Here is a 27,639-nt window from a genome sequence, read left to right as displayed (position 1 = left end):
TGGAGCATAATGTATTTACAGTTTTATTCTCATTTTCAAGTTCTGGTGACAAAATGCATTCCGATTATTGCATAGATTGTAATGTACACCTATGATGTGTGTAAAATACTTCTTTGATGGTTGTACTGATAATAATGAGCTAATGCTAAGTTATTTGTTTGTTGACATTATACAATGCATTCTGTCAGACCAAAGATGTTATAATGAGGTGAAGGAATGGTTCGCTCATCTTTCGGGTAAACTTCCAGAAGTGAATGAAGGGAAGTGATGATCGTAGACGACACACCCTCTTCAACATGCATACTATAAAACAGACAACTCATCTAGTCTCCTCTTACTATCTTTGGTTGATGCGCGGGGGGGGGGACATGCCGGCATGCATAAACTACCCCTCGGATTACTTTCGATTTCTAGAAAGTGTGTAACTAAATTATTTCAATCAATGGTGAGCTCACTCGTGATGTGATTAATTATAAAGAGTAATTGATATTAGCTAATTCATATTGTAGTTTCTGTCAACAGAGTTATAAAAATATGATCGCTTGTGTTACATCAATCTTTCCTCAGTTAGCTCTAGAACAAATGTAGCCTACATTTTCCAGTTTGGATGATTGTGTTATGCTGTAGCTACTTCTGTGAATGTTTGAACATTGCATCCAAAAATAAACTGGTCACATTCTGGGCATAACTTTGTAAGGACTGTGTTTGTGCAAAATGTTTGTGAAAAAAAAGGGTGGCCAGCTCAAATGTGGATTATTGAGTCAATCGAACCTGGATGTTCTAAATAAGTGTTCTAATTAGAGGTTGACCGATTATGATTTTTCAACGCCGATACAGATTGTTGGAGGACGAAAAAAGCCGATACCGATTTAAATCGGCCGATTCTTCGTATTTGTAATAATGACAATTACAACAATACTGAATGAACACTTGTTAACTTAATATAATACATAAATAAAATATATTTAGTCTCAAATAAATAATGAAACATGTTCAATATGGTTTAAATAATGCAAAAACAGTGTTGGAGAAGGAAGTAAAAGTGCAATATGTGCCATGTAAAAAACGATAACGTTTAAGTTCCTTGCTCAGAACATGAGAACATAAAACTGATGGTTCAATATCCCCAGTTCTTCAATATTCCCAGTTAAAAAGTTTTAGGTTGTAGTTATTATAGGAATTACGACACGTCAACTATTTCTCTCTATACTATTTGTATTTCATATACCTTTGACTATTGGATGTTCTTATAGGCACTTTAGTATTGCCAGGATAATCTTGGGAGATGATAGGCTTGAAGTCAAACAGCGCTGTGCTTCAAGCATTGCTAAGAGCTGCTGGCATAACGCAGTAAACTGCTGTTTGAATGAATGCTTACGAGCCTGCTGCTGCCTACCACCGCTCAGTCAGATAGCTCTATCAAATCATAGACTTAATTATAATATAATAAACACAGAAATACAAGCCTTTGGTCATTAATATAGTCAAATCCGGACACTATCATGAAATAAGGAACCGTTCCATATTTTATAGAACGGGTGGCAACCCTAAGTCTAAATATTGCTGTTACATTGCACCCCCTTCAATGTTATGTCATAATTGGCAAATTAATTACAGTCTTCACACAGTTCGCAACGAGCCAGGCGGCCCAAACTGTTGCATATACCCCGACTCTGTTTGCACTGAATGCAAGAGAAGTGACAATTTCCCTAGTTAATATTGCCTGCTAATATTAATTTATTTTAACTAAATATTCAGCTTTAAAAATATATACTTGTGTGTATTGATTTTAAGAAAGGCATTGACGTTAATTGTTAGGTACATTTGTGAAACGTTTGTGCTTTATTCGCTTATCTGCTTTTTTCACAAACGTGCTTTTGTTAAATCATCACCCGTTTGGCGAAGTTGAAGTAAGCTGTGATTCGATGATAAATTAACAGGCACCACATTGATTATATGCAACGTAGGACAAGCTAGTTAACCTAGTAATATCATCAACCATGTGTATTTAACTACTGATTGTGAAGATTGATTGTTTTATTATAAGATAAGTTTAATGCTAGCTAGCAACTTACCTTGGCTCCTTGCAGCCACAAGGTCCTTTTGACGCTGCACTCGTGTAACAGGTGGTCAAGCCTGCCACGCAGTTTCCTCGTGGATTGCAATGTAATCAGCTATAATCGGCATCCAAAAAGGCATGATTGGTATGAAAACTTGAAATCGGCCCTAATTAAATCGGCCATGCCGATTAATCTGTTGACCTCTAGTTCCTCTAGTTCTAATCACACCAGTTTGATTAGTATTCTGCATAGAATGATCACACCCATCGTTGATACGTGTGAAAAGGTTAACTAGTAAAAAAATAAAATTGGTATTTGGGAATTTAACCGCAAACTCGTTTTTATGTGCACTATGTCATCAAGCACAGACTTATCTGCAACAAGTCAGAGAATATTCACATGAAAATCTGTCACCAATCGGATGGAAACACATCTATGGAGAGACTCAAGAATAGCTTATGTGAGAATATGCTATTTCAATACTACTCTCATGAACTTCCGGATTAGCAGGTAGGCCCATTTCACCTGTTCACGTTAGTCTCGTATTATGCTGGATGAAAAGGCCCTCCATGGCTGTTTGACCAAAAGCTTAGCCACAATAAAGACACGTCTCTCTCTTCATCCAACAGGTACTGTACTCACCGACATCCTCAGCCAGTATGATGCTGGTGAGTCTGGAAGGCTGGGTGGAGCGGGCCTGGAGGACGGCTCTCTGGGAACACAGTCTGCTGACGTCAACTTCCACAGCCACGATGCTGGCCACCTCCGGTCTGGTGGAAGACCTAGAGGTACGAAAGGTATTCAGACACTCTCTGGGGACAATTGAAGTTTATAGATAAATAACCTCTTATTTATTAAAAACGGAAGTGTTTTGCTTTCATCAGGGTGCCATTCAGCATAACCTGATGAATATAAAATTGGTCTCATAACTCACATTTGGCCTAATCTCGGTTAACACAGAACTTGAAGTCTTGCGTAATTGGTCAGATGCTCGATTAAGTTTTGGGTCCATAAGTGTTCAGAATAGAGATTGATTGAGAAAGGATCCGAAACGAAGAGCTCCACCCGATCTCTTTGAAGTTACAGGCAAATCTGTGCCAAATGTCACATTTTGTTACTGAATTCAAAAGATGCTAATGCCAAATCATGATTTGTCCAAAGCACCAGAACTAATGATACTCCTTATCTCACATTTCCCAATGTATGACCTACGGTACTATTTGTTTACGTAGTCTGTCTACGAGAGATTATATTTTGCCCAAGGACATGTTGGGAGCTGTTATCTATCAAATTAAAGGTTTTGACAGGAAATGTCTCTGATTGATGAGGCACAGGTTCTAAAATGAAAAGCATAAAGTTTACTTCATTTTGCACTGTCTCTATGCACACTCACACTCCAACACACTTAACGTGCACACACATGTATACTGACTCTACACACACAATCTACATTTATTATGCTGCTGCTACTCTTTTTATCATACACTGGACAGTATATGGGGGGCATATGGCAGGGCCTGGGCTCATATCCATGTGCATGATCACCGGTACTTTCCAGACAGGGTCATGCCTGTTAGATAATACCCAAGCCAAAACTATTTCTTCCATAAAGATATTAACTTTCTATCAACTAAAAGCATTATTCTGATGTAATATTTAGTTATATGCCACAGTGCATAGTAATGACCTAGTATGTAAGATGATACGTGCGTGGACCATGCAACACGTTTCCATGGCGGGTAATATTCTAGGAAAGGTACCCATCTTTTGAAAGATATTCACTTACCATCTGTAACAGCCTTCAGTTGCCTCCAGTGTGAAGTTTATTCTAGTGCTTCGGGCAAGTGGTAATAAAACTTTGGGGATATTCAACTTTGAGGCACACGTGGTGTGAATTGAACTTGATATCAATAACAAAAACACTGACAGTGAGCTCAACACAAAAACCGCCATTTCTGACAGCCAGATAGATAGAATATACTATAATAATAAAAAAAATTAAAAAATACAATTCAAATTGTTAGAGGTTATAGCCTAATACAGTTCAATAATTGTATCATTCTTTGATCCTCAATTAACATTTCCGACAGTGAGTGATCACCAAGAGGTATGCGTTAGATTAAACTAACATTGCTACTGTAACCATGCATTTCAGCAAATATTCGAACCATTGATAGGCTACTTAGTTTCAATTCCTTACACTAACCGTGCGTCGCGACTGCATGACTATGATAATTTCGCTTCTTGTCCTAAATGTACACGTTCAATTCAAGTTACCTACAAAGCTTAGATAAAATACACAGTAGACTTTCCCTTAACGTCTAAATGAACGATTCAATTAATTCACACAAAAAATATCATTCACATGACATGCAGAAATACCCGCCATTACAAATAATTGGAGCTGCAGCGTGCATGCTGGGAGTCACTTGACGTCATTTACAAAGTCGAAATGTGAGTCTATGATGACGCTTTGTCTTAAAGATGCAGAGTTCCGCTTTTTGTCGGGGCCATTTATGCCTAAATATTTTCATGTACATGAGGACCTCTGCTTTATCTCACCAGCATTCCAGCAACATACAGTAGGCAGCCTATGTCTTAGCACCACTCACATACTAACAACCTACTATTCAGTCACCTATTGTGAAAGACAACTCAGTCAGTGCATTTGATTATGAGGTGAATTATGCATGCTCCTTATAACAGGGACAAATATGTCCAGGTGTGATCGGGACAGGTTACTATATCCCTTGTATAGCCTATCTCAAGATATGAAACTCCTGGCAGTGTGATACATAGAGTCCTACTGATAAAAGCAATTATAGTGTGGTTTCAAAACACTGATTGTAATGTCTGTGTTTCTCTGGGGAGAGGAAACGCTGCCTTGGTCTCTGCTTTGACCCTAGACTGATGAGGATCACTGTATAGCATTAGTTAGTGAGTACTGCACCATTCCTCAATGTGATTGTTGTTCACGAGGTCAGCAGGTCTAAACAACTCTCAGCAACACCAATTCTTCCTTTAACTTCCAGCCGCTCTGTCTGAAAGAGACTATATGACCCACTAACACTGCCCCCGGTGAGAGGGGAATAAATCAGCTCAGGAGTTAACACACACACCGGGAACATTAATTAAACACACTGAGGAAGATGAATATGGGATGTACATGGGGATGAAAAGTGACAAACGTAGTGGAATGGTCGTGTAGAAGGAAATGAAAGGCAATGACGATACAATATTACAAGAGCAGTAATAACAGTTACACATTATGTATCTATTATTACTTTTATTATTATGTGTTTTACTTTTCTATTATTTCTCTCTGCATTGTTAGGAAGGGTCCCAAACGTAAGCATTTCACTGTTAGTCCACAGCTGTTGTTTACTAAGCATGTGACAAATATAATTAGATTTAGATTTTTTTGATGTTTGGCCCCAACCACTTACAAGTAGAGGAGTTGAGTAAATCAGCTGGGAGCATGTACTTCAGGATCAAACACAGAGATTTTAGTACTGCCGGATTTAAAGCAAGCCGCTGCTCTGTCAGATGTATGGCATATTATTTTTAAGGTGCACTGAGCACTGTAAAAGTAGATCTTCTTATCCTCAACTGAAAGAATGTGGCCAGTGTGGGCAGTCCATATCTGTTGAAGGCAGCCCTCACTTGAAAAAAGCCCGTCTTTGCCCAACAAATATGCATACATTGGCCCTATGTGGGCTAAAATACATTGGGTCGATGTGCCGTTGCTATTTAATAGGAATAGGAATGTATTTATTTATGCCAATTTTTATTCAACACATAAATTTCATTTTTTTCAAGCCCTTAAAGGTATTTAGGGAATGTGATACATTGTATCAGAAATACAACCAAGTTGTTAATATCATGCACAAGAGAATCTGTTGAGTGTCTTATATGTCACATGCACTTGTGTCTTTTTAAAGGCTTCATTGTATTGGGCTGGCTGTGGGTTATCTGTATTGGGCTGTTGTAGGCTAGCGAGGGCCGGAATACTGAATGGGCACACAATGGTTGGGGGTGATTAATTGCAGGAAATTAACTTTAAAACTGCAACATTTTCTCATAGCCTCATTACAAAATGTGTAGAATAGCAATAAAAAACTGCTATGTTTTTCAACACAAACTGTCGGGGTCCCAAATGTGGTAGTCCTACCCTAAGGCTAGCCTATGTTGGGCTGGTGGGGCTTGGTGTAGGCTAGCCCAAGTTGGGCTGGTGTGGGCTAGCCTGTGTTGGGCTGGTGTGGGCTAGCCCATATTGGGCTGGTGTAAGCTAGCCTTTGTTGGGCTTTTATGGGCTTGGTGTAGGCATGTGGGTCTTCAGTGGCCTTCCTTGTCCACCGAATACCCACATGGGACCAATATTTATTCTACAGGGAGAACATTAAGAACACCATAGCTGTGTTCGAATACCCATACTAACATACTGTATACCACATACCCAATGAGTATGTACTACATACAATTAGTTCATTTTAGTATACTGTAAACAAACGGGATCCTTTCAGTTGAGCATACTAGCTCTTCGCCTGTCTACCGGAAGTTGATGCTGTTGCTATTCAACCTCTTGCTAGATAGTTAGCATAACAAATGACTAGTTAGACATTTTACGACTTCAGGTGTGTTCTTAAATTCAATCTGGAGGGCCAGAGTTCGCTCGTAAATTCAGAGCATTTTCAAATTGTCCTCGGGCCAAGGAGTAAGGTTGATTTGAGAGTTCTGCCCTTACAATGGCAGTCAAGCACCCAAGCTAATGTTGGCTAGCTTGTTAGCTACTTCCAGAAACAAATGAGACCACTGACCATTTACTCGCCCTAGCAGAGCTGGTTAGACAGTTTTCATGTTATCCAGAGTGGTGACTGTAACTGTGCTGCTGGCAACAGCCATATTCAACAGGTTGAGTGCTTGTAAATTCAATATTCTGCACTCTGGTATGCTCAGACAAGAGTGCTCTGAAATTGGAGTAGATAGCCAGAGCGGATTTTAAAAAGCACCCAAATGTCCATTGAGAACACACAACTATACCATTTCGCTAAGCTAAGAATGACAGGAATAATCAAGTCAGTAAACGTTGGGCAGTTAGCTAGACACCCTATTGTTAATATACTGGTAAGTTTGATGTATAAGTAGGCAACTAATGTGTAGCTAGCTAACATACCGGTACATACTGCTGTAATGATATGCTATGTAGTTCGTAAAGACAGCGCAGCTAACGAATTGTCAGCCAACATAACGTGTAAGGTAACTTGTTTGAAAAGTCATTACTTTATTACACGTTCTTAATATTTGTCATAATTAGTTAAAGCAATGAATTTGTATCTGCTGTCTTGGTACTTCGGCTGCATATTTTCCACCATTTTCTTCATATCTGAAAATGATGTGAAGCCACGCCCATTTCCTGAAGAATTGCATTATGGGCCCTAAAGTACGGATATAGGGTCCTCTGCGTGTATACTTCGTATTTTGGCGAATTTAAATAAGACATCTGGGAACTTTTGGCATACTAACTGGGGCGGCAGGTAGCTTAGTGGTTAGAGCGTTGGGCCAATAACCGAAAGGTTGCTAGTTCAGGTCCCCAAGCTGACAAGGTAAAAAGCTCCTGAACAAGACAATTAACCCACTGTTCCTAGGCTGTCATTGTAAATAAGAATTTGTTCTTAACTGACTTGACTAGTTAAAAAGAAACAAACTATGACTATATACTATATACTCAATTCATGTCACAAATAGTATGATTAGTATGAGTATTTAGTATTAGTATGAGTATGAGTACTTTCCATGACATAGACTGATCAGGTAAGTATGTGGACACCTGCATCTCATTTCAAAAACATGGGAATTAATATGGGGTTGGTCCCCTGTGCTGCTATAACAGTCTCCACTCTTCTGGGAAGGCTTTCCACTAGATGTTGGAGCATTGCTTCCATTCAGCCACAAGAGCATTTGTGAAGTCTGGCACTGATGTTGGGCGATTAGGCTGGTTTCGCAGGCCAGTCAAGTTCTACCACACCGATCTTGACAAAGCATTTCTGTATGGACCTTGCTTTGTGCACAGGGGCTTTGTTATGCTGAACCAGGAGAGGGCCTTCCCCAAACTGTTGCCACAAAGTTAGAAGCACAGAATTGTGTAGAATGTCATTGTATGCTGTAGCATTAAGATTTCCCTTCACTGGGACAAAGGGACCTAGCCTGAACCATGAAAAACAGCCCCAGACCATTATTCCTCCTCCACCAAACTTTACAGTTGGCGCTATGCATTGGGGCAGGTAGTGTTCTCCTGGCATCATCCAAACCCAGATTCGCCCGTCGGACTGCCAGATGGACAGATGGTGACACTCCAGAGAACGCGTTTCCATGGCAGGGTCCCGTTCTGTGAGCTTGTGTGGCTTACCACTTCATGGCTAAGCCGTTGTTGCTCCTCGACGTTTCCACTTCACAATAACAGCACATAGAGTTGACCAGGGAAGCTCTAGCAGGGCAGAAATTTGATAAACTGACTTGTTGGGAAGGTGGCATCCTATGACGGTGCCACGTTGAATGTCACTGAGAAATTCAGTCAGGCCATTCAACTGCCAATGTGTGTCTATGGAGATTGCATGGCTCTGAGTTCAATTTTATACAACTGTCAGCAACAGGTATGGCTGAAATAGCTGAATACACTCATTTGAAGGGGTGTCCAAATACTTTTGTGTATACTGTATAGGATATAGTCCCTTGTTGATGTCACTTGTTAAATCCACTTCAATGAGTGAATCAAATCAAAGTTTATTTGTCACGTGCGCCGAATACAACAGTGAAATGCTTACTTACAGGCTCTAACCAATAGTGCAAAAAAGGTGTTAGGTGAACAATAGGTAAGTAAAGAAATAAAACAACAGTAAAAAGGCAGGCTATATACAGTAGCGAGGCTACATACAGACACCGGTTAGACAGGCTGATTGAGGTAGTATGTACATGTAGATATGGTTAAAGAGACTATGCATATATGATGAACAGAGAGTAGCAGTAGGGTAAAGAGGGGTTGGCGGTTGGTGGGCGGCGGGACACAATGCAGATAGCCCGGTTAGCCAATGTGCGGGGGCTCTGGTTGGTCAGCCCAATTGACGTAGTATGCACATGAATGTATAGTTAAAGTGACTATGCATATATGATAAACAGAACGTAGCAGCAGCGTAAAAATAGGGGTTGGGGTGGCACACAATGCAAATAGTGACCACGTTTACATGCGCACAGTATTCTGGATAGTAGCTTATATCCCGCCTGCCTTATTCGGGATAAGCTGTTTACATGCACCTTTGATATCCTGCTCACGAGTATCCTTGTATCCGTGAATAAACATAATATTTCTGATTTAAGTTCATATGGGCTAAATTGAATAGTAACTGAAATATGGACACTGACTGTAGGCCTATAACCTCTCACATGTAGCATAATATAATATTACATCCTGCAGAATTATGAATTTCTTGCAGCAAAATGATAGAACAATGTTCATTTTGTCTCAGAAACAGGACTGAGAAATACGAATGTGAATGTGCCTGTAATGTGTTGTCATTGAGACTGTTATGCAAACAGAGGGAATTTAAATGTCATAAAATTTTCACCCAAGACCAACTGTCTTATCAGAAATGTTTTACATCATTTTCTCAGCACAGAGGACTACCAATCTTTCCACTGTTTTGGAGTTATTGCGTTTTCTACAGACAACTTTACCAATGTTAACTATATTACTAATGCATTCATTTTATAGATGTAAGACATTATTCTGGTGAGCACTATACTATATTTAGTCTCATAGGGCAACAAGTTATGATGAAAGAAAAGCTGCATGTATCCAACTACAGTTGACAAATAAATGGCCTGCCAAATGTTGGAAATTATAACCAGAAAATTGTCTAAATTCTAGGGGTGAAAGTAGCCAGTCGGCTATACGGTCCAGTTATCAGCAACATAAATTATTATGGTGTATGGAACTGAGCAGGTAGCCTACTTTTTCAAAGTGATTTGTTTAACAATCAGACGAAAACATAATCACACAACATGATATTGGAAACTGAGCCTACGCAAACCGCTAAAATCAACACCAAACAGGATCAGATGTTTACATGCCACAGTATCCTGTCTAAGATCAGCATATCCCAGGCATATTATCCAGGTTTCTCATAACCCGGGATACATGCAAAAACAGAATACTTGAGTATCCCGAATAATAGCGTGATATTAGTGCGCTTGTAAACGTGGTGTAGATGAAGAGGAGGAGACAGGTTAAAGAAAGATTTTTAAGCCTTGTGCTAATTGAGACATGAATTATGTATGTGTGCCATTCAGAGGGTGAATGGGCAAGACAAAAGATTGAAGTGCCTTTGAACGGGGTATGGTAGTAGGTGCCAGGCACAACGGTTTGTGTCATTAACTGCAATGCTGCTGGGTTTTTCACACTCAACAGTTTCCTGTGTGTATCATAAATGGTCCAAGGACATCCAGACAACTTGACACAACTGTGGGAAACATTAGAGTCAACATGGGCCAGCATCCTTGTGGAACGCCTTCGACAGAGTCCATGCCCTCACGAGTTGAGGTAGTTCCGAGGACAAAAGCAGGTGGTGGGGGAAGGTGTTCTTAATATTTTCTACACTGAGTATACCAAACATTAGGAACACCTTCCTAATATTGAGTTGTACCCCTCGCCCCCTTTTGCCCTCAGAACAGCCTCAATTTGTCGGGGCATGGACTGCATTTCGCAGTGATGCTGGCTCATGTTGACTCCAATGCTTCCCCCAATTGTGTTAAATTGGCTGGATGTCCTTTGGGTGGTTGACCATTCTTGACACACACTTGAAACTGTTGAGCATGAAAAACCCTGACGCATTGCAGGTCTTGATACAAACCGGTGTGCCTGGCACCTACATACCCTGTTCAAAGGCACTCTCATATTTTGTCTTGCCCATTCACCCTCTGAATGGCACACATACTGTACACAAGCCATGTCTCAGTTGTCTCAAGACTTTTAAAAAAAGTTATTTAACCTGTCTCTTCCCTTTTATCTACACTGATTGGAGTGGATTTAACAAGTGACATCAATAAGGGATCATAGCTTCACCTGGATTCACCTGGTCAGTCTATGTCATGGAAAGAACAAGTGTTCTTAATGTCTATATCAGTGTATATCTCTAATAGAAACAGTTCATTTGCACCCCCTAAGAGAGAAAATACACATTTCCAGAAAAAAAAACAGATTTACTAATCACGGGCAACATTCATCTGTATGGTAACAACAATTATTGATTTGCTAACTTATTTCTATTTTACTTGGAGTTCATAATTAAGAGATCAAATTGTTTATGCAAATCTGGCCAAGGGCTATACGTTGGAGAGGCAGGAGATTAGCAATGCTAGGGATAAAAACAAGATTAATACAGACATCAGACAGAGAATATGCATAAAGTAAAATGCAGAAATGTTTGTGATTTATGTCTTTAAATAGACAGTAGCTAAATCATGGGAATGCAAAAATCAAGCTCATACAGTTGAAGTCAGAAGTTTACATACACCTTCGCCAAATATATTTAAACTCAGTTTTGAAGTACATTTAATCCCAGTAAAAATTCCCTGTCTTAGGTCAATTAGGATCACCACTTTATTTTAAGAATGTGAAATGTCAGAATAACATTAGAGGGAATGATTTATTTCAGCTTTTATTTATTTCATCATATTCCCAGTGGGTCAGAAGTTTACATACACTAAATTAGTAATTGGTAGCATTGCCTTTAAATATTTTAACTTGGGTCAAACATTTTGGGTAGCCTTCCACAAGCTTCCCACAATTAGTTGGGTGAATTTTGGCCCATTCCTCCTGACAGAGCTATTGTAACTGAGTAAGGTTTGTAGGCCTCCTTGCTCGCACACACTTTTTCGGTTCTGCCCACAAATGTTCTATAGGACTGAGGTCAGGGCTTTGTGATGGCCACTCCAATACCTTGACTTTTTTGTTGACCTTAATCCATTTTGCCACAACTTTGGAAGTATGCTTGGGGCCGTTGTCCATTTGGAAGATCCATTTGCGACCAAGTTTTAACTTCCTGACTGATGTCTTGAGATGTTGCTTTAATATATCCACATTATATTAAAAATGGCCACTTTAATAAATGGCTCACTTGTCACTTAAATAAACTTCCGACTTCAACTGTATCATGATAGACAGTGGCCATGGGAGTGCTTGAAAATGAAATGCTATACAGTCAAACACAGAGACATGATCACAGTCTCTAATTGTCAGCTGTGCAAAAGAGAGAGACAATAATTTGCAGTCAAGCAGTGATGGCTATAATCAAGTCAGAGTTATTTTACAAGAAAGGTCTATCATACATGCACAGCACCTGCTTTCTCCATGGACTGTCGAATATAAGACATTGGAGGAGATGGTGGTACAGTTATATGCAAGGCAGGACATGCTAGATAAACTAGTAATATCATCAACCATGTGTAGTTAACTAGTGATTATGTTAAGATTGATTGTTTTTTATAAGATATGTTTAATGCTAGCTAGCACCTTACCTTGGCTCCTTGCTACACTCGCATAGCAGGTAGTCAGCCTGCCACGCGGTCTCCTCGTGGAGTGCAATGTAATCGGCCATGATCGTTGTCCAAAAATGCTGATTACCGATTGTTATGAAAACTTGAAATCGGCCCTAATTAATCGGCCATTCCAATTAATCGGTCGACCTCTAATCTCAACTCTATTTGAGCTGTTGTGGGAGCAGCTTGACCGTATGGTACGTAAGAAGTGCCCATCGAGCCAATCCAACTTGTGGGATGTGCTTCAGGAAGCATGGGATGAAATCAGCTTCTATCTCAAGGCCATCAGACTGTTAAACAGCCATCATGAACACAGAGAGGCTGCTGCCTACATACACAAATCAACCCTCAAGCATGGCAGAGAAGATGAAAACAGGACAGAGCTGGTTTAGTAAAATGACATGTTAGGAAATGTCTTGAATTAGGGAATAAACAATAACCAGATAGATCGACAAGTGATTTATCCTTCAGCTTTTTGTGTATGTGAAATGATTTGTTGGCATTGCAGCTTATGAGCTCATGCAGGTTCATGAGTTAACACTCATGGACTGATTTCCAATTTGAATTCCCACAGTCTGAATTCATCTCTCTATGTCTTCTCTGATTCCAAAGTGTATCCCCTTTCCCTTTGATCCTGTTTCCACCACGTTCAGCCTAGATTGTGTTGCTGGTTTCCTGGACACTGGGAGATGCACAGCGTGATTCACAGAAACATTTGTTTTTAATGTGTTTTAGATCATGTCTTGCCATATTAGTCAGAGAGCATTACCAGTGAGATCTGCATTCAGAATGGTTGGTGAGATGGTCATCTCTAAGTTCAAAACATGCTTAAGTTTTAAGTCTATAAGGGGAGAACTGTACCGATCAAGTACAGCTGGGGTACGGTACCCTCTGGAACTTGACCAGACTTGAGTTCTAAATCTTTGTTCAACTGAAGAAAAAAATACTGGTCTTGGTATGGCTTGGAATGGTCTCCAGACAGTATAACAAGAGTTGATAGAGGTATGGTGACACCTGAGAATGGTAAAACATATTTCTTTGTTTGCACGTAGAATCTTTCGGGGTATGTGTCGGCAGTGTAGGTACAGAAGTCTGGTACAGTGCAGCTGATGTAATGGCGTAGCAAGAGGAAAACAATACCTGAAAGTCATGCATGCAGTATGTCTGTAAGCAAGGGACTGCCTCTCACATCTAGACAACAAAAGGGCTGAGTACCAGAATGACCTCACTCATGCAAAGAACGCCTGTAATGTGGGGCTGGTTCTTTGCCTTGGAGAGATCGGCCTATGATCTCCACAGTCCCAGTCTGGTTGGCAGTGGTCACAACTAATCTACCATGAACTATATTGAACAAAAATCTAAATGCAAAATGTAAAGTGTTGGTCCCATTTTTTCATGAGCTGAAATAAAATATCCCAGAAATGTTCCATACACACAAAAGGTCTATTTATCTCAAATGTTGTGCACAAATTTGTTCGCATCCCTGTTAGTGAGCATGTATCCTTTGTTAAGATAATCCATCCTCCTGGACAGGTGTGGCATATCAAGAAGCTGATTAAATAGCATGATCATTACACAGGCGCAACACTCTAAAATTAGCAGTTTTTTCACAACACAATGCCGCAGTTTTGAGGGAGAGTACAATTGAAACGCTGACTGCAGGAAAGTCCAACAGAGCTGTTGCCAGAGAATTGAATGTTATTTTTTTCTACCATAAGCCACCTTCTACCATAAGGGGGGAGGTTTCAAATGTCAAGAAAAAAACACTAAAACCTTTTTAACACTTAGTTCCCTGTTTTGTAAAATGTTTTCTGTGAAATGTATTTTTTTTATTTGACCTTTTATTTAACCAGGCAAGTCAGTTAAGAACAAATTCTTATTTTCAATGATGGCATAGGAACAGTGGGTTAACTGCCTGTTCAGGGGCAGAACGACAGATTTGTACCTTGTCAGCTCGGGGGTCTGAACTTGCAGCCTTCCGGTTTCTAGTCCAACACTCTAACCACTAGGCTACCCTGCCGCCCCAGGCTGGTCTTGTACACTCTGAGAGGTTGTCTCTCACAGAGGCAAAGGAGAGTGGGTTGGGAGCACTGTGATTTATATATTTAATATTTTATTTGTTTAAATAACATGCACTGCAGAAATTCTCAAATACAGCCTCAGGGCCACCCACCCTGATATTAGACATATTGATACTGTAAGTACATAGATTATTTTGCTCATTCTGGTATTTGTAGCTGGAGGGCCTATAGGACTTTGGCAGTCCATGAGAGAAAACACCAACAGGGCACTGTGGAGTCTTAATCAAATCCAATTGTTTCCCATATCCCACTATCACAACAGCTGCCCTGCACTTCTGTGTCATTAAATCCTCAGGAATGGAAAAGGATATGAGGATACTTCTGATTTGCAAACCGATGTTTAATTAGCCAAATTGATTCAAATTAGGTTTAGGTTAGGGTTAAGGTAAAGCCAGTTTCAGATTAGTAATTTTGCAGGTCAGCATTGTCCTTAGTCACTCCCCTCTGGAATGCCTAACTGGCCACTTCCTGGTGTTAACAGGGAAATGTCATTGCTTGTCTTGCTTTGTTTACTTTGAGAAGGCATTCCCAAGACAGGAGGTTATAAGAGAGGAAAAACTAACACTTAAGGGTCGTACACAGTGATAGTTTGAGATTCAACTGGAGGGCCGAGGGACATTCCTTAGTGGGTCAAAGGAAAATGGTAAAGGCTTTAGATGGGTCGCAAAACCAAATTGTTTTGGAGTGTCCTCTAGCTGTGAGACGCAGTAAAGAGTGTGCTGTAGGTAGACATCATAAAAGGTGTCCTTTGAAAGCAGGCCTTGCCTCAGAGGCATTCTGTGTGTTCCAGGAAAAACTAAAGAGGGGAAAGGGGTGACTACAGTAGCAGGGGTTATCACCAACCAACCAATGGAATAGTTCTAAAATATGCCAGAAGTTTGGTCAGTATTTTTTTTCATCACATCCTTCAAACCGCTAGTAGTAACAAAAATGCAGAACCATATATTTCTCTGTTTACATCTTGATTGGCTCAAAACCCCTGAACATGCTGTTATGTGGAACTGGATTTTCTGGGTCAAATCAAATCAAATTGTTTTGGTCACAGACACATGGTTAGCAGATGTCATTGCGAGTGTAGTGAAATGCTTGTGCTTCTAGTTCTGACAGTGCAGCAATATCTAACAATTCCACAACAACTAGCAAATACACACAAATCTAAGTAAAGGACTATATATATATATATATGGATGAGCAATGACAGAGAGGCATAGGCAAGATGCAATATATGGTATAAATACAGTATATACATATGAGATGAGTAATGCAAGACATATAAACATTATTAAAGTGGCATTATTAAAGTGACAAGTGATCCATTTATTAAAGTGCCCATTTAAAAATTCTGTATGTAGGCAGCAGCCTCTGTATGTTCGGCAGCAGCCTCTGTGTGTTCGTTATGGCTGTTTTAACAGTCTGATGGTCTTCGGATAGAAGCTGTTTTTCAGTTTCTCGGTCCCAGCTTTGATGTACCTGTACTGACCTCGCCTTCTGGATAGTAGCGGGGTGAACAGTTAGTGGCTCGGGTCCTTGATTATCTTTTTGGCCTGTAGGTGTCCTGGAGGGCAGGTAGTTTGCGCCCGGTGATGCGTTGTGCAGACCTCATCACCCTCTGGAGAGCCTTGCAGTTGCCGTACCAGGAAGTAAGACAGCCCGACAGGATGCTCTCAATTGTGCATCTGTAAAGGTTTGAGGGTTTTAGGTGAAAATACATTTCTTCAGCCTCCTGAGGTTGAAGAGGCGCTTTGCAGAAAGGTGGCTTTAGAGACCTGCATTCAAGGTGTTAACTAGGCTTTGGAGACCTGGATTCAAGGTGTTAAATAGATTTTGAGAGCTGCATGCAAGGTGTTAAAACCCTTTACATGTACTTAGTTCCATGCTTTAAATTCCCCTCGCTATTTTCAGGCATTAAGTGGAAAGAGCTGAAAAGCTTTGCGTTTTGCAGCTCCATGCACTCCTAATCATGGACAATAGCAGATAATCTCACTAAAACATTTCCATGTGTTCCCAGTCTAATGCATGACTTTTGTTAATTTAACATATTTAAAACCCAGGAGATGCATTTCTTCATCTGCATCAATAAGTAGTTTACATATGGGTATCAGATGTAAACACTTGACTGAAAAAGTATTGTGATTCATATTATATTCAATGTAGAATACAGGCCTACATTTGCATGTCTCTATGTATTCTACCCGTGTCACGGTTGTCATAACGAGGAGACCAAGGCGCCACGTGACTGGAATACATTCTTCTTTTAATAAACGAAGACCACGTAAACAAACTATCACCAACTAGTGCTGACATGCAACTACACATCAACAATAACCCACAAAACCAAAATGGAAAATGGCAACCAAATAGGATCCCCAATCAGAGACAATGTTAAACACCTGTCTCTGATTGGGAACCAATTCAGGCCACGATAGACCTACATTTACCTAGACAATACCAAAACCCCATAGATATACAAAAAAAAACCAGACAAGACAAAAACACACATACCACCCTCGTTACACCCTGACCTAACCAAAATAATAAAGAAAACAAAGATAACTAAGGTCAGGGCGTGACAACCCTATATGTTTTCATTCTGTTCATGACATACAGTCAAATATATTCATTGTTACTTTTATGACTGGATGAAATACCACACTTTATATTTCCTTCACTTTCGAAAGAAATAGACTGACTAATAAGGACTAAGGACTTTGGTAAAACCAGTGGTGTAACGTACTTAGGTAAAAATACTTTAAAGTACTACGTAAGTAGTTTTTTGGGGTATCTGTATTTTTACTTTACTATTTATATTTTTGACAACTTTTACTTTTACTTCACTACATTCCTAAAGAAAATAATGTACTTTCTACTCCATACATTTTCCCTGACACCCAAAAGTACTCTTTACATGATAAATGTCCTTAGCAGGATAGGAAAATGGTCCAATTCATGCACGTATCAAGAGAACACATGGTCATCCCTACTGCTTCTGATCTAGCAGACTCACTAAATACATTGTTTGTATGTCTGAGTGTTGGAGTGTACCCCTGGCGATCCATACCTTTTAAAACAAGACAATGGTGCCGTCTGCTTTGCTTAATATATGGATTTTGAAATGATTTATACTTTTACTTTTAATACTTACATTTCAGCAAATACATTTACTTTTGATACTTGACTTTTACTCAACTAGTATTTTACTGGGTGACTCACTTTTACTTGAGTAACTTTCTATTACCCAAGTACAATTGGGTACTTTTTTCACCACTGGTTAAAACTATAACACCCCGTAGGGCCTGGAAACTCTTTACAAGACGCAGGTGTGCTCTCACTTTCATTATATTCACCCTTAATTCCCATTGTGTACCCCCCTGCAGTGCCACAATGCTCTGTCTTTACTGGGCTGTATTAAAGACTTCCTTCCCTCACTTCATCATTGACCTCTCTCTGATAGGAAACACATTGGGCTGCAGCTAGGGAGGAGGGCTGGCTTTTAGAACACAGGGACTCAAACTTTTTATTGACCAATAGCCTACAGCTAAAGCCACATGTTGTGGCAGGTGGCCTAGCGGTTAGAGCATTAGGCCATTAACTGAAAGGTTGCCAGTTTGAATCCCTGAGCTGATAAGGTGAAAAATCTGTTGTTCTGCCCTTAAGCAACAACTCCCCAGGTGCTCAATATGATAGCCCTCTGTACCTCTCTGATTCAGGTGGGTTGGGATAAAAGTGGAAGTGATGTTTCAGTTGGACCTTGATTGGGATTATACACACCAAACATGAGGAACACCTCCTAATATTGAGTTGCCCTCAGAACAGCCTCAATTCGTCAGAGCATGAGCTGGGTATGCTGGCTCATGTTGACTCCAATGCTTCCCAGTTGTGGTAAGTTAGCAGGATGCCCTTTGGGTGGTGGACCATTCTTGATACACACGTGAAACTGTTGCACGGGAAACACCCAGCAGTGTTGCAGTTCTTGACACAAACCGGTGTGCTTGGCACCTACTACCATACCCCGTTCAAAAGGATCTTTTGTCTTGCCCAGTCACCCTCTGAATGGCACACACACACAATCCATGTCTCAAGGCTTACACATCCTTTAACTTGTCTCCTCCCCTTCATCTACACTGATTTGAAGTGGCTTTAACAAGTGAATAAGGGATAAGGGATCATAGGGATTCACCTGGTCAGACTATGTTATGGAAAGAGCAGGTGCTCTTAATGTTTCGTACACTCAGTGTAAGTTGCCCATTAGTATTATCATTTCTGCTTCTATATCATTTACTTCTGTTAATGTTCATGATTTGTAATGTTTCATGGATGCTTTTCCAAAATAGCACAATGTAAACCGTTTCTATGCATTTCTGCACACTCAATAGTGCCTACCCAGTAAGCAAATGACATTGAAAAGACGAAGTTAGGTTCATTTTAGGTACTGAATGGGAGGTGAAAATACATATTTTCCGGACGTTGAAAATACATATTTTCCAGACTTTGAGAATATGGTTTTTCCTGACATTGAAATCAGGTTCATTTTCTGTTCTGAATTAAAGTTGAAAATACATAACTCAAAGAAAATGTGTATTTTTGGTCATTGTTGTAAGTCGCTCTGGATAAGAGCGTCTGCTAAATGACTTAAATGTAAATGTAAATGTATTTAATCCATTTAATATAGGAAAGAGGAGCCAACGGACGATTGCAACGGAATATTAGTTATTGTTCGCGTCTGTCACATGCACTTATGTTAAAACTGTCAGCAGTGATGTTCAAAGTAGTCTAACGTACAGAGTAAACCAACAGAACGGTTAAAACTACAACAACATTCTCAGTAACGGTTACAGAAATAACAATCTTGCTATGACTGTGAAATGTTGTTTATCTACTTTATGTCACGCCCTGGTCGAAGTATTTTGTGTTTTTCTTCATGTATTTGGTCAGGCCAGGGTGTGACATGGGTTTTTGTATGTGGTGTGTAGCTTAGTGGGGTTGTAGCTTAGTGGGGTGTTCTAGGAAAGTCTATGGCTGTCTGAAGTGGTTCTCAATCAGAGGCAGGTGTTTATCGTTGTCTCTGATTGGGAACCATATTTAGGCAGCCATATTCTTTGGTTGTATTGTGGGTGATTGTCCTGAGTGTCTTGATGTCCTTGTGCGATGTTAGTTGACACATGTATAGGCTGTTTTCGTTTCGTTTATTGTTTTGTAGTGTTCATGTTTAGTCGTGTTTACGTTTGTTTAAATAAACATGGATCGCAATCGAAACGCTGCAGTTTGGTCCGACTCTCCTTCACCATATGAAAACCTTGACATTTTAGTTGAATGCGCTGACTGTAAAAATTGCTCTGGACTAGAACGTCTGCTGAATGACCAAAATGTAAATGTAAAACAAACACTTGCAAGGATTACTGGTATTATTCTAATGAGCTTCGCCCCCAAACAAGTACAAATTTGGTCAGTCCGGACCAGACCAAATCTGAATGAATCATGGACGTCTGGGCTATGTTTCACAAGTTTCAACAGCACAAATCAGTACAGCACAGTGCAGTACAGTAGTGCACAGTTGAGCACGGTAGAGTGCAGTTCAGTATGGCACAGTACAGGAGAGTAGAGTTTTATTCAGTAGAGTACAGTAGAGTTTATTTCAGTAGAGTACAGTAGAGTAGAGTACCTGTCCTATACTCTACTGTGCTTTACTGTACTGAACTATGCTTTCATTTTCCGGACCGGACCAAATATGAACCAATCGTAGATGCCTATGTTCGGGCCAAATCAAGGCTGGTCCAAACTGGATCAAAAATCGGACCAATAATCAGCGTCAGTGGATGTTGAAATCAAGGCCGGTCCCAACCAAAAAAAAGAAAAAGAAAAGACTACCGGTCAAAAAAAAGAAGTACAAAAGACATCGATGTCGGTTCAGGCCGTGGTGGTAGTGGGAATAGACACACAATGAGGTAATAATGGACAACACTAAGGATGAGGCAATAGATGACATCTTACAACCCTACACTATGTGACTATTGTAGACTTGCAGCTTGGGAATCCCTCCCCACCTGTTCAAACAGATGGGAGGTCAGCACACTGTGTCACGCAACAGGAAGATAACATTAATAAACACCTGCTGCACTCAAGGGGTCCCTAGTAGTACTAGACAATGATGTCTACTTCAATGAGAAGAATGTGGATGTACAGATATCTACAACCCGGCTCTGCCCTGTACGCGGTGAGAATGAACCAACTCTGGTCAGAAGAAAGAGATGTTATAAACTGGTAATAAACCACTTCCAAAATTCTCTGAGAAATGTGTAATGGTGGAAAGTGCTGGAGAGTTTCTGGAGGGACCCCTCAGTAAGTGGGCCACATTAGGTGGATTATTAAGAGGCAGGACTGCGGGCGGTAGGGTGGGTGAATTAGTATTGGCAGAAGTCACCATTCAGACATGCATGACTGGGAAATAACAACAGAGTGGGGTGCAATTACCTTTCCCGGATCAGCTCTGAGTCATATCAGGTTACCTTGCGCTGAGAGGCATTACCACAGTCAGGTCACCCACTAGGAGCCTCAGACAAGCACTCACAGGCCAACTAATGTGGAGCAGCCTGCCTCTCTGGCCACTGCCTGTTACATGATGACGTCTTTCACAAGTCATGTAGGCACTAAGACAGAGCTCAACGAGCTGTATAGGGCCATAAGCAAATAGGAAAATGCTCATCCAGAGGAGCCGCTCCTAGTGGCCGGGGACTTTAATGCAGGGAAACTTAAATACATTTTGCCTCATTTCTACCAGCATGTTAACATTTACCTTACATTTAAGTCATTTAGCAGACGCTCTTATCCAGAGCGACTTACAATGTGCAACCAGAAGAAAATAAACACTTGACTCTACTCCACACACAGAGATGCGTACACAGCTCTCCCTCGCCGTCCATTTGGCAAATCTGACCATAACTCTATCCTCCTGATTTCTGCTTACAAGCAAAAACTAAAGCAGAAGTAACAGTGACTCGCTCAATAAGGAAGTGGTCAGAGGACTCAGATGCTAAACTACAGAACTGTTTTGCTAGCACAGATTGGAATATGTTCTGGGATTCTTCCGATGGCATTGAGGAGTACACCACATCAGTCACTGGCTTCATCAATAAGTGCATCGATGACATCATCCCCACAGTGACCGTACATACGTACCCAACCAGAAGCCATGGATTACAGGCAACATCCGCACTGAGCTAATGGGCAGAGTTTCCGCTTTCAAAGAGTGGGACTTTAACCTGGACGCTTAAGAAATTGCGCTATGCCCTCCGGCGAACCATCAAACAAGCAAAGTGTCAGTACAGAACTAAGATTGAATTGTACTACACCGGCTCCGATGTTTGTCGGATGTGGCAGGGCTTGCAAACTATAACGGATCACAAAGGGAAGCGCAGCCGAGGGCTGCCCAGTGACACAGCCTACCAGAAGAGCTAAATAACTTCCATACTCGCTTCGAGGCAAGCAACACTGAAGCATACATGAGAGCTTTAGCTGTTCCGGACAACTGTGTGATCACGCTCTCCATAGCCGATGTGAGTAAAACTGGCAAGTGTCTTCACTGACATTTTCAACCTGTCCCTGACCGAGTCTGTAATACCAACATGTTTCAAGCAGACCACCATAGTCCCTGTGCCCAAGAACGTCTGTAGCCATGAAGTGCTTTTAAAGGCGGGTCATGGCTCACATCAACACCTTTATCCCAGAAACCCTAGACCCACTCCAATTTGCATACCGCACCAACAGATCCACAGATTATCTCCATTGCACTCCACACTGCCCTTTCCCACCTGGACAAAAGGAACACCTATGTGAGAATGTTATTCATTGACTACAACTCAGCATTCAACACCATAGTGTCCTCAAAGCTCATCACTAAGCTAAGGACCCTGGGACTAAACAGCTCCCTCTGCAACTGGATCCTGGACTTCCTGACGGGTCGCCCCCAGGTGGTAAGGGTAGGCAAGAACAAATCCGCCACGCTGATCCTCAACACAGGGGCCCCTCAGGTGTGCGTGCTAGGGATGGGCATTCTGGCTCTTTTGGCTCCCAAACGATTCTTTAGAAATTATGTTTGCGATAGTCAAACTATCGTAAAATATGATTGGTGTTAAAGCAATTCAAATTAAATTATTAAGTGAAATCATACTCTACCTTAACCACAATGTATTTAAAAATGCATTGGTTTGTTATGAAAAAGAATGCTATTAAACATTTGGATTTAAAGTAAAGTAACTTTTTAATGTATATAAACAAAGTGCATATAAATCTAACCATTCAAAACAAATACAATCTGAAGAGCATAATAGAATATTGCACCATATCTGTCACGCCCTGACCTTAGTTTTATGTATTATTTTGGTCAGGTCAGGGTGTGACGAGGGAGGGTCTAACGACATTCGTCTGTTGAAGAAAGAGAGTCGGACCGAAATGCAGCGTGTTGGTTACTCATGACTTTAATGAAAGAAACGCGTACATGAAATAACTGATACTAAATACAAAAAAAACAACAAAACGGAACGTGAAACTATTACAGCCTATTTGGTGACCACAACACAGAGACAGGAACAATCACCCACGAAATACAAAGCGAAACTCAGGCTGCCTAAATACGGTTCCCAATCAGAGACAACGAGAATCACCTGACTAATTGAGAATCGCCTCAGGCAGCCAAGCCTATACAACACCCCTAATCAGCCGCGATCCCAAATACTACAAACCCCAATACGAAAAACAACATATAAACCCATGTCACAACCTGGCCTACCAAAACATATAACAAAAACACAAAATACAATGACCAAGGCGTGACAGAACCCCCCCCTAAAGTGCGGACTCCCGGACGCACATCAAAAGCATAGGGAGGGTCCGGGTGGGCGTCTGACCATGGTGGCGGTTCCGGCTCGGGACGTGGACCCCACTCCATTAATGTCCTTGTTCCTCCCCTTCGCGTCCTGGGATAATCCACCCTCTCCGCCGACCATGGCCTAGTAGTCCTCACCCAGATCCCCACATAACTGAGGGGCAGCTCGGGACAGAGGGGCAGCTCGGGACAGAGGGGCAGCTCGGGACAGAGGGGCAGCTCGGGACAGAGGGGCAGCTCGGGACAGAGGGGAAGCCCGGGACAGAGGGGAAGCCCAGTACTGAGATGAAGCCCAGTACTGAGATGAAGCCCAGTACTGAGATGAAGCCCAGTACTGAGATGAAGCTCAGGCAGGTAGTAGGCTCCGGTAAATCCTGGCTGGCTGGCGGAACTGGAAGATTCAGGTTGACAAGCAGATCTGGAAGAGACTGGTTGTCTGGCAGATCTGGAAGAGACTGGTTGTCTGGCAGATCTGGAAGAGACTGGTTGTCTGGCAGATCTGGAAGAGACTGGTTGTCTGGCAGATCTGGAAGAGACTGGTTGTCTGGCGGCGCTGGGCAGACTGGGAGCACTAGCGGCGCTGGGCAGACTGGCGGCGCTGGGCAGACTGGGAGCACTGGCGGCGCTGGGCAGACTGGGAGCACTGGCGGCGCTGGGCAGACTGGGAGCACTGGCGGCGCTGGGCAGACTGGGAGCACTGGCGGCACTGGTGGCGTGGTGCTGGAACTGGTGGTACTGGATTGAGGACACGCACAGGAAGCCTGGTGCGGGGAGCTGCTACCGGAGGACTGGTGTGTGGAGGTGGCTCTGGATAGAGCGGACCGTGCAGGCGCACTGGAGCTCTTGAGCACCGAGCCTGCCCAAGCTTGCCTGGCTTGATGCCCACTCTAGCCCGGCCAATAGGAAGGGCTGGTATGTGCCGCACCTGGCTATGCACCCGCACTGGAAACACTGTGCGCTCCATAGCATAACACAGTGCCTGCCCGGTCTCTCTAGCCCAACGGTGAGCACAGGGAGTTTGCGCAGGTCTCCTACCTGGCATAACCATACTCCCTTCTAGCCTCCCCCCAATAATTTTTTTGGGCTGCTTTTCAGTCCTCCAACCGCGTCGCCGTGCTGCCTCCTCATACCAGCGCCTCTCCGCTTTAGCCCGCTTCTATTTCTTCCTTGGGACGACGATATTCTCCAGGCTGAGCCCAGGGTCCTTTCCCGTCTAATTCCTCCTCCCATGTCCAATTCTCCAAGTGGTGCAGCCTCTCCCACTGCAACTGCTCTTCACGATTAACAGGGAGAGTTGGCTCAGGTCTGAACCCTGACTCAGCCATACTCTCCCTGAGCCACCCCCCCAATACATTTTTTGGGGTGACTTTCGGTTTTCGCTCTGCGTCGCCGTGTTTTCCTTTTTGACTCCATTCGCCTGTAGCCCTCTTCGCACTGCTGAAGCGAATCCCAGGCGGGCGCCTACACGCTCTCTGGGTCGGCTGCCCACCTGTCGATTTCTTCCCACGTCGTATACTCCATGCCTCTACCGTCCATAACGTCCTCCTTTCGCTCCTGCCAGTTTACACACTGCTCGGTCCGTGAGTGGTGGGTGATTCTGTAACGACGTTCGTCTGTTGAAGAAAGAGAGTCGGACCGAAATGCAGCGTGTTGGTTACTCATGACTTTAATGAAAGAAACGCGTACATGAAATAACTGATACTAAATACAAAAAAACGGACTGTGAAACTATTACAGCCTATCTGGTGACCACAACACAGAGACAGGAACAATCACCACGAAATACAAAGTGAAACTCAGGCTGTCTAAATACGGTTCCCAATCAGAGACAACGAGAATCACCTGACTGATTGAGAATCGCCTCAGGCAGCCAAGCCTATACAACACCCCTAATCAGCCGCGATCCCAAATACTACAAACCCCAATACGAAAAACAACATATAAACCCATGTCACACCCTGGCCTACCCAAACATATAACAAAAACACAAAATACAATGACCAAGGCGTGACAGAGGGTATGTGTGTTTATCACTGTCAAGGGTTTTTGTATATCTATGTTTTTTTGTATGTCTAGGTAATGTAGGTCTATAGTGGCCTGAATTGGTTCCCAATCAGAGGCAGCTGTTTATCGTTGTCTCTGATTGGGGATCCTATTTAGGTTGCCATTTTGGTTTTGTGGGTTATTGTTTATGTGTAGTTGCATGTCAGCACTTGGTCTATATAGCGTCACGGTTGTTTTGTTTGTTTAGTGTTCTTTCTTTATTTAAAGAACGTATTCATATCACGCTGCGCCTTAGTCTCCTCTATATGACGAACGTGACAGAATAATCCACCATAAAAGGACCAAGCAGTTTGTTAAGGAGGAATGGACCTGGGAGGAAATTTTGGACGGAGAAGGACCCTGGACGCAGGCTGAGGAGTCGCCTAGGAGCAAGAGGACAGCAATGATGTCGGGGAGGTAGGCCACAGAAATCCCAAGAAGAGTTTGGGGGAGGCACATGGAGCAGTCGGCGAAGTTGAGGGGTGAGTCTCTGAGATTGTCGAGGAGTTATTGGACAGATTGGAGGGGAGATTGAGACCTTTGAGGAGTTGTTGATTAAATTGGAGGTGAGTGAAGAGAGAGCTGTTGGTTTGGTGTAATTTGGTGTAGTATGCATGGCATTCGCCCTGTCCGATGCCACCTGTGTCAGTTCCTCATACTCATCCTGAAACGTGTTAAAGTTTCGGAACAATTTATGCTGGCTATACACACCAGGTCTCCAGTGTACTTTCACAACCCGGTATGTCCTGTTCCTACCCCTCGCAGGGCCATCAAGTGCGCCTCCAGAGTCCAGTACATCCTGTTTCTCCTCCCTGCACTCGCCCTGAGGTGCGTGTTACCAGCCCAGTACCACCAGTGCTGGCACCACGCACCAGGCCTACAGTACGCCTCGGCAGTCCAGTATGCGCTGTTCCTGCTCCTCGCACTCACCCTGAGGTGCGTGTCCCCAGCCTGGTACCTCCAGTGCTGGAACCCCGCACCAGGCCTATAGTGCGCCTCGGCAGTCCAGAGCATCCGGCGACAGTACCCAGTCCGGAACCTCCAACGGCGGTCCCCAGTCCAGAACCTCCAGCGACGGTCCCCAGTCCAGAACATCCAGCGACGATCCACACAGCGAGGGTCCACAGTCCAGAGCCTCCGGCGATGAGCCACGGTTCAGCTCAACGAAGGCGGAGAGACAAGTGTTAAGATGCCCACCCAGCCCCACCCCTACAAGTTCAGGTTTGTGGTCGAGAGTCCGCACCTTTGGGTGGTACTGTCACGCCCTGACCTTAGTTATCTATGTTTTATGTAATCTTTTGGCCAGGGTGTGAAGAGGGTGGGTATGTTTTTGTGCTGTCTAGGGATTTTGTATATCTATGGGGGTTTTGTATGTCTACGTAATGTAGGTCTATGGTGGCCTGCATTGGTTCCCAATCAGAGGCAGCTGTTTATCGTTGTCTCTGATTGGGGATCCTATTTAGGTTGCCATTTTTCAATTTGGTTTTGTGGAGTTGCATGTCAGCTTCACGTTAGTTTTGATTCTTTGTTAGTTTGTTTAGTGTTTCCTTCATTAAAAGAATGTATGCTTACCACGCTGCGCCTTGGTCTCATCAATATGACGAATTTGACAATATCAAAACTGCAGCATCCCACAAATTGAAATGAATGTAAAAAAGGATGCTATGTGCATTTAAAGTAAAACATTTCATGTTTAAAAACAATTTGCAAAGAAATGTAACAATTCAAAATGAATACAATCTCAACAACATAATAGAATATTGCACCATATTAAATAAATAACTGTGCAAAATGCAGCATCCCACTTAACATTAAACTGGTCCCTCTTTTCTCTTTCTTTATTGCCATGTTATAAACAGCAGAACATAGCAATGCTGCCTCACCTTTTTAGGGGCTGATGCGGATTCTTCTCTCAATTATTTGTTCTGCTTTTGAGAATACCTGCCACTATGCAGAGTCTCCCCGTCATGACTTTAGTAAGCCGTGG

The 27,639-nt window shown here is 42.2% G+C and overlaps 1 protein-coding gene across 1 annotated transcript in view; it reads right to left on the bottom strand.

Moving 5' to 3' along the window:
- nup210 (nucleoporin 210) overlaps positions 1-4,488 on the bottom strand; it is a 56,682-nt gene extending 52,194 nt beyond the window's left edge. The window contains exons 1-2 of the mRNA XM_046343258.1: positions 3,847-4,488; positions 2,703-2,842 (exon numbers count right to left, since the gene is read on the bottom strand). Coding sequence (XP_046199214.1) covers positions 2,703-2,842; positions 3,847-4,013 — 307 coding nt within the window. The 5' untranslated portion in view covers positions 4,014-4,488. The remainder of the gene's footprint in view (positions 1-2,702; positions 2,843-3,846) is intronic.
- Positions 4,489-27,639: the final 23,151 nt, after the last annotated feature.

The sequence above is a fragment of the Oncorhynchus gorbuscha genome, linkage group LG03 (genome assembly GCF_021184085.1).
Source record: "Oncorhynchus gorbuscha isolate QuinsamMale2020 ecotype Even-year linkage group LG03, OgorEven_v1.0, whole genome shotgun sequence".
Lineage (NCBI taxonomy): Eukaryota > Metazoa > Chordata > Actinopteri > Salmoniformes > Salmonidae > Oncorhynchus > Oncorhynchus gorbuscha.
The sequence above is the reverse complement of the archived record's forward strand: the minus strand, read 5'-3'. Positions and strand labels throughout refer to the sequence as shown.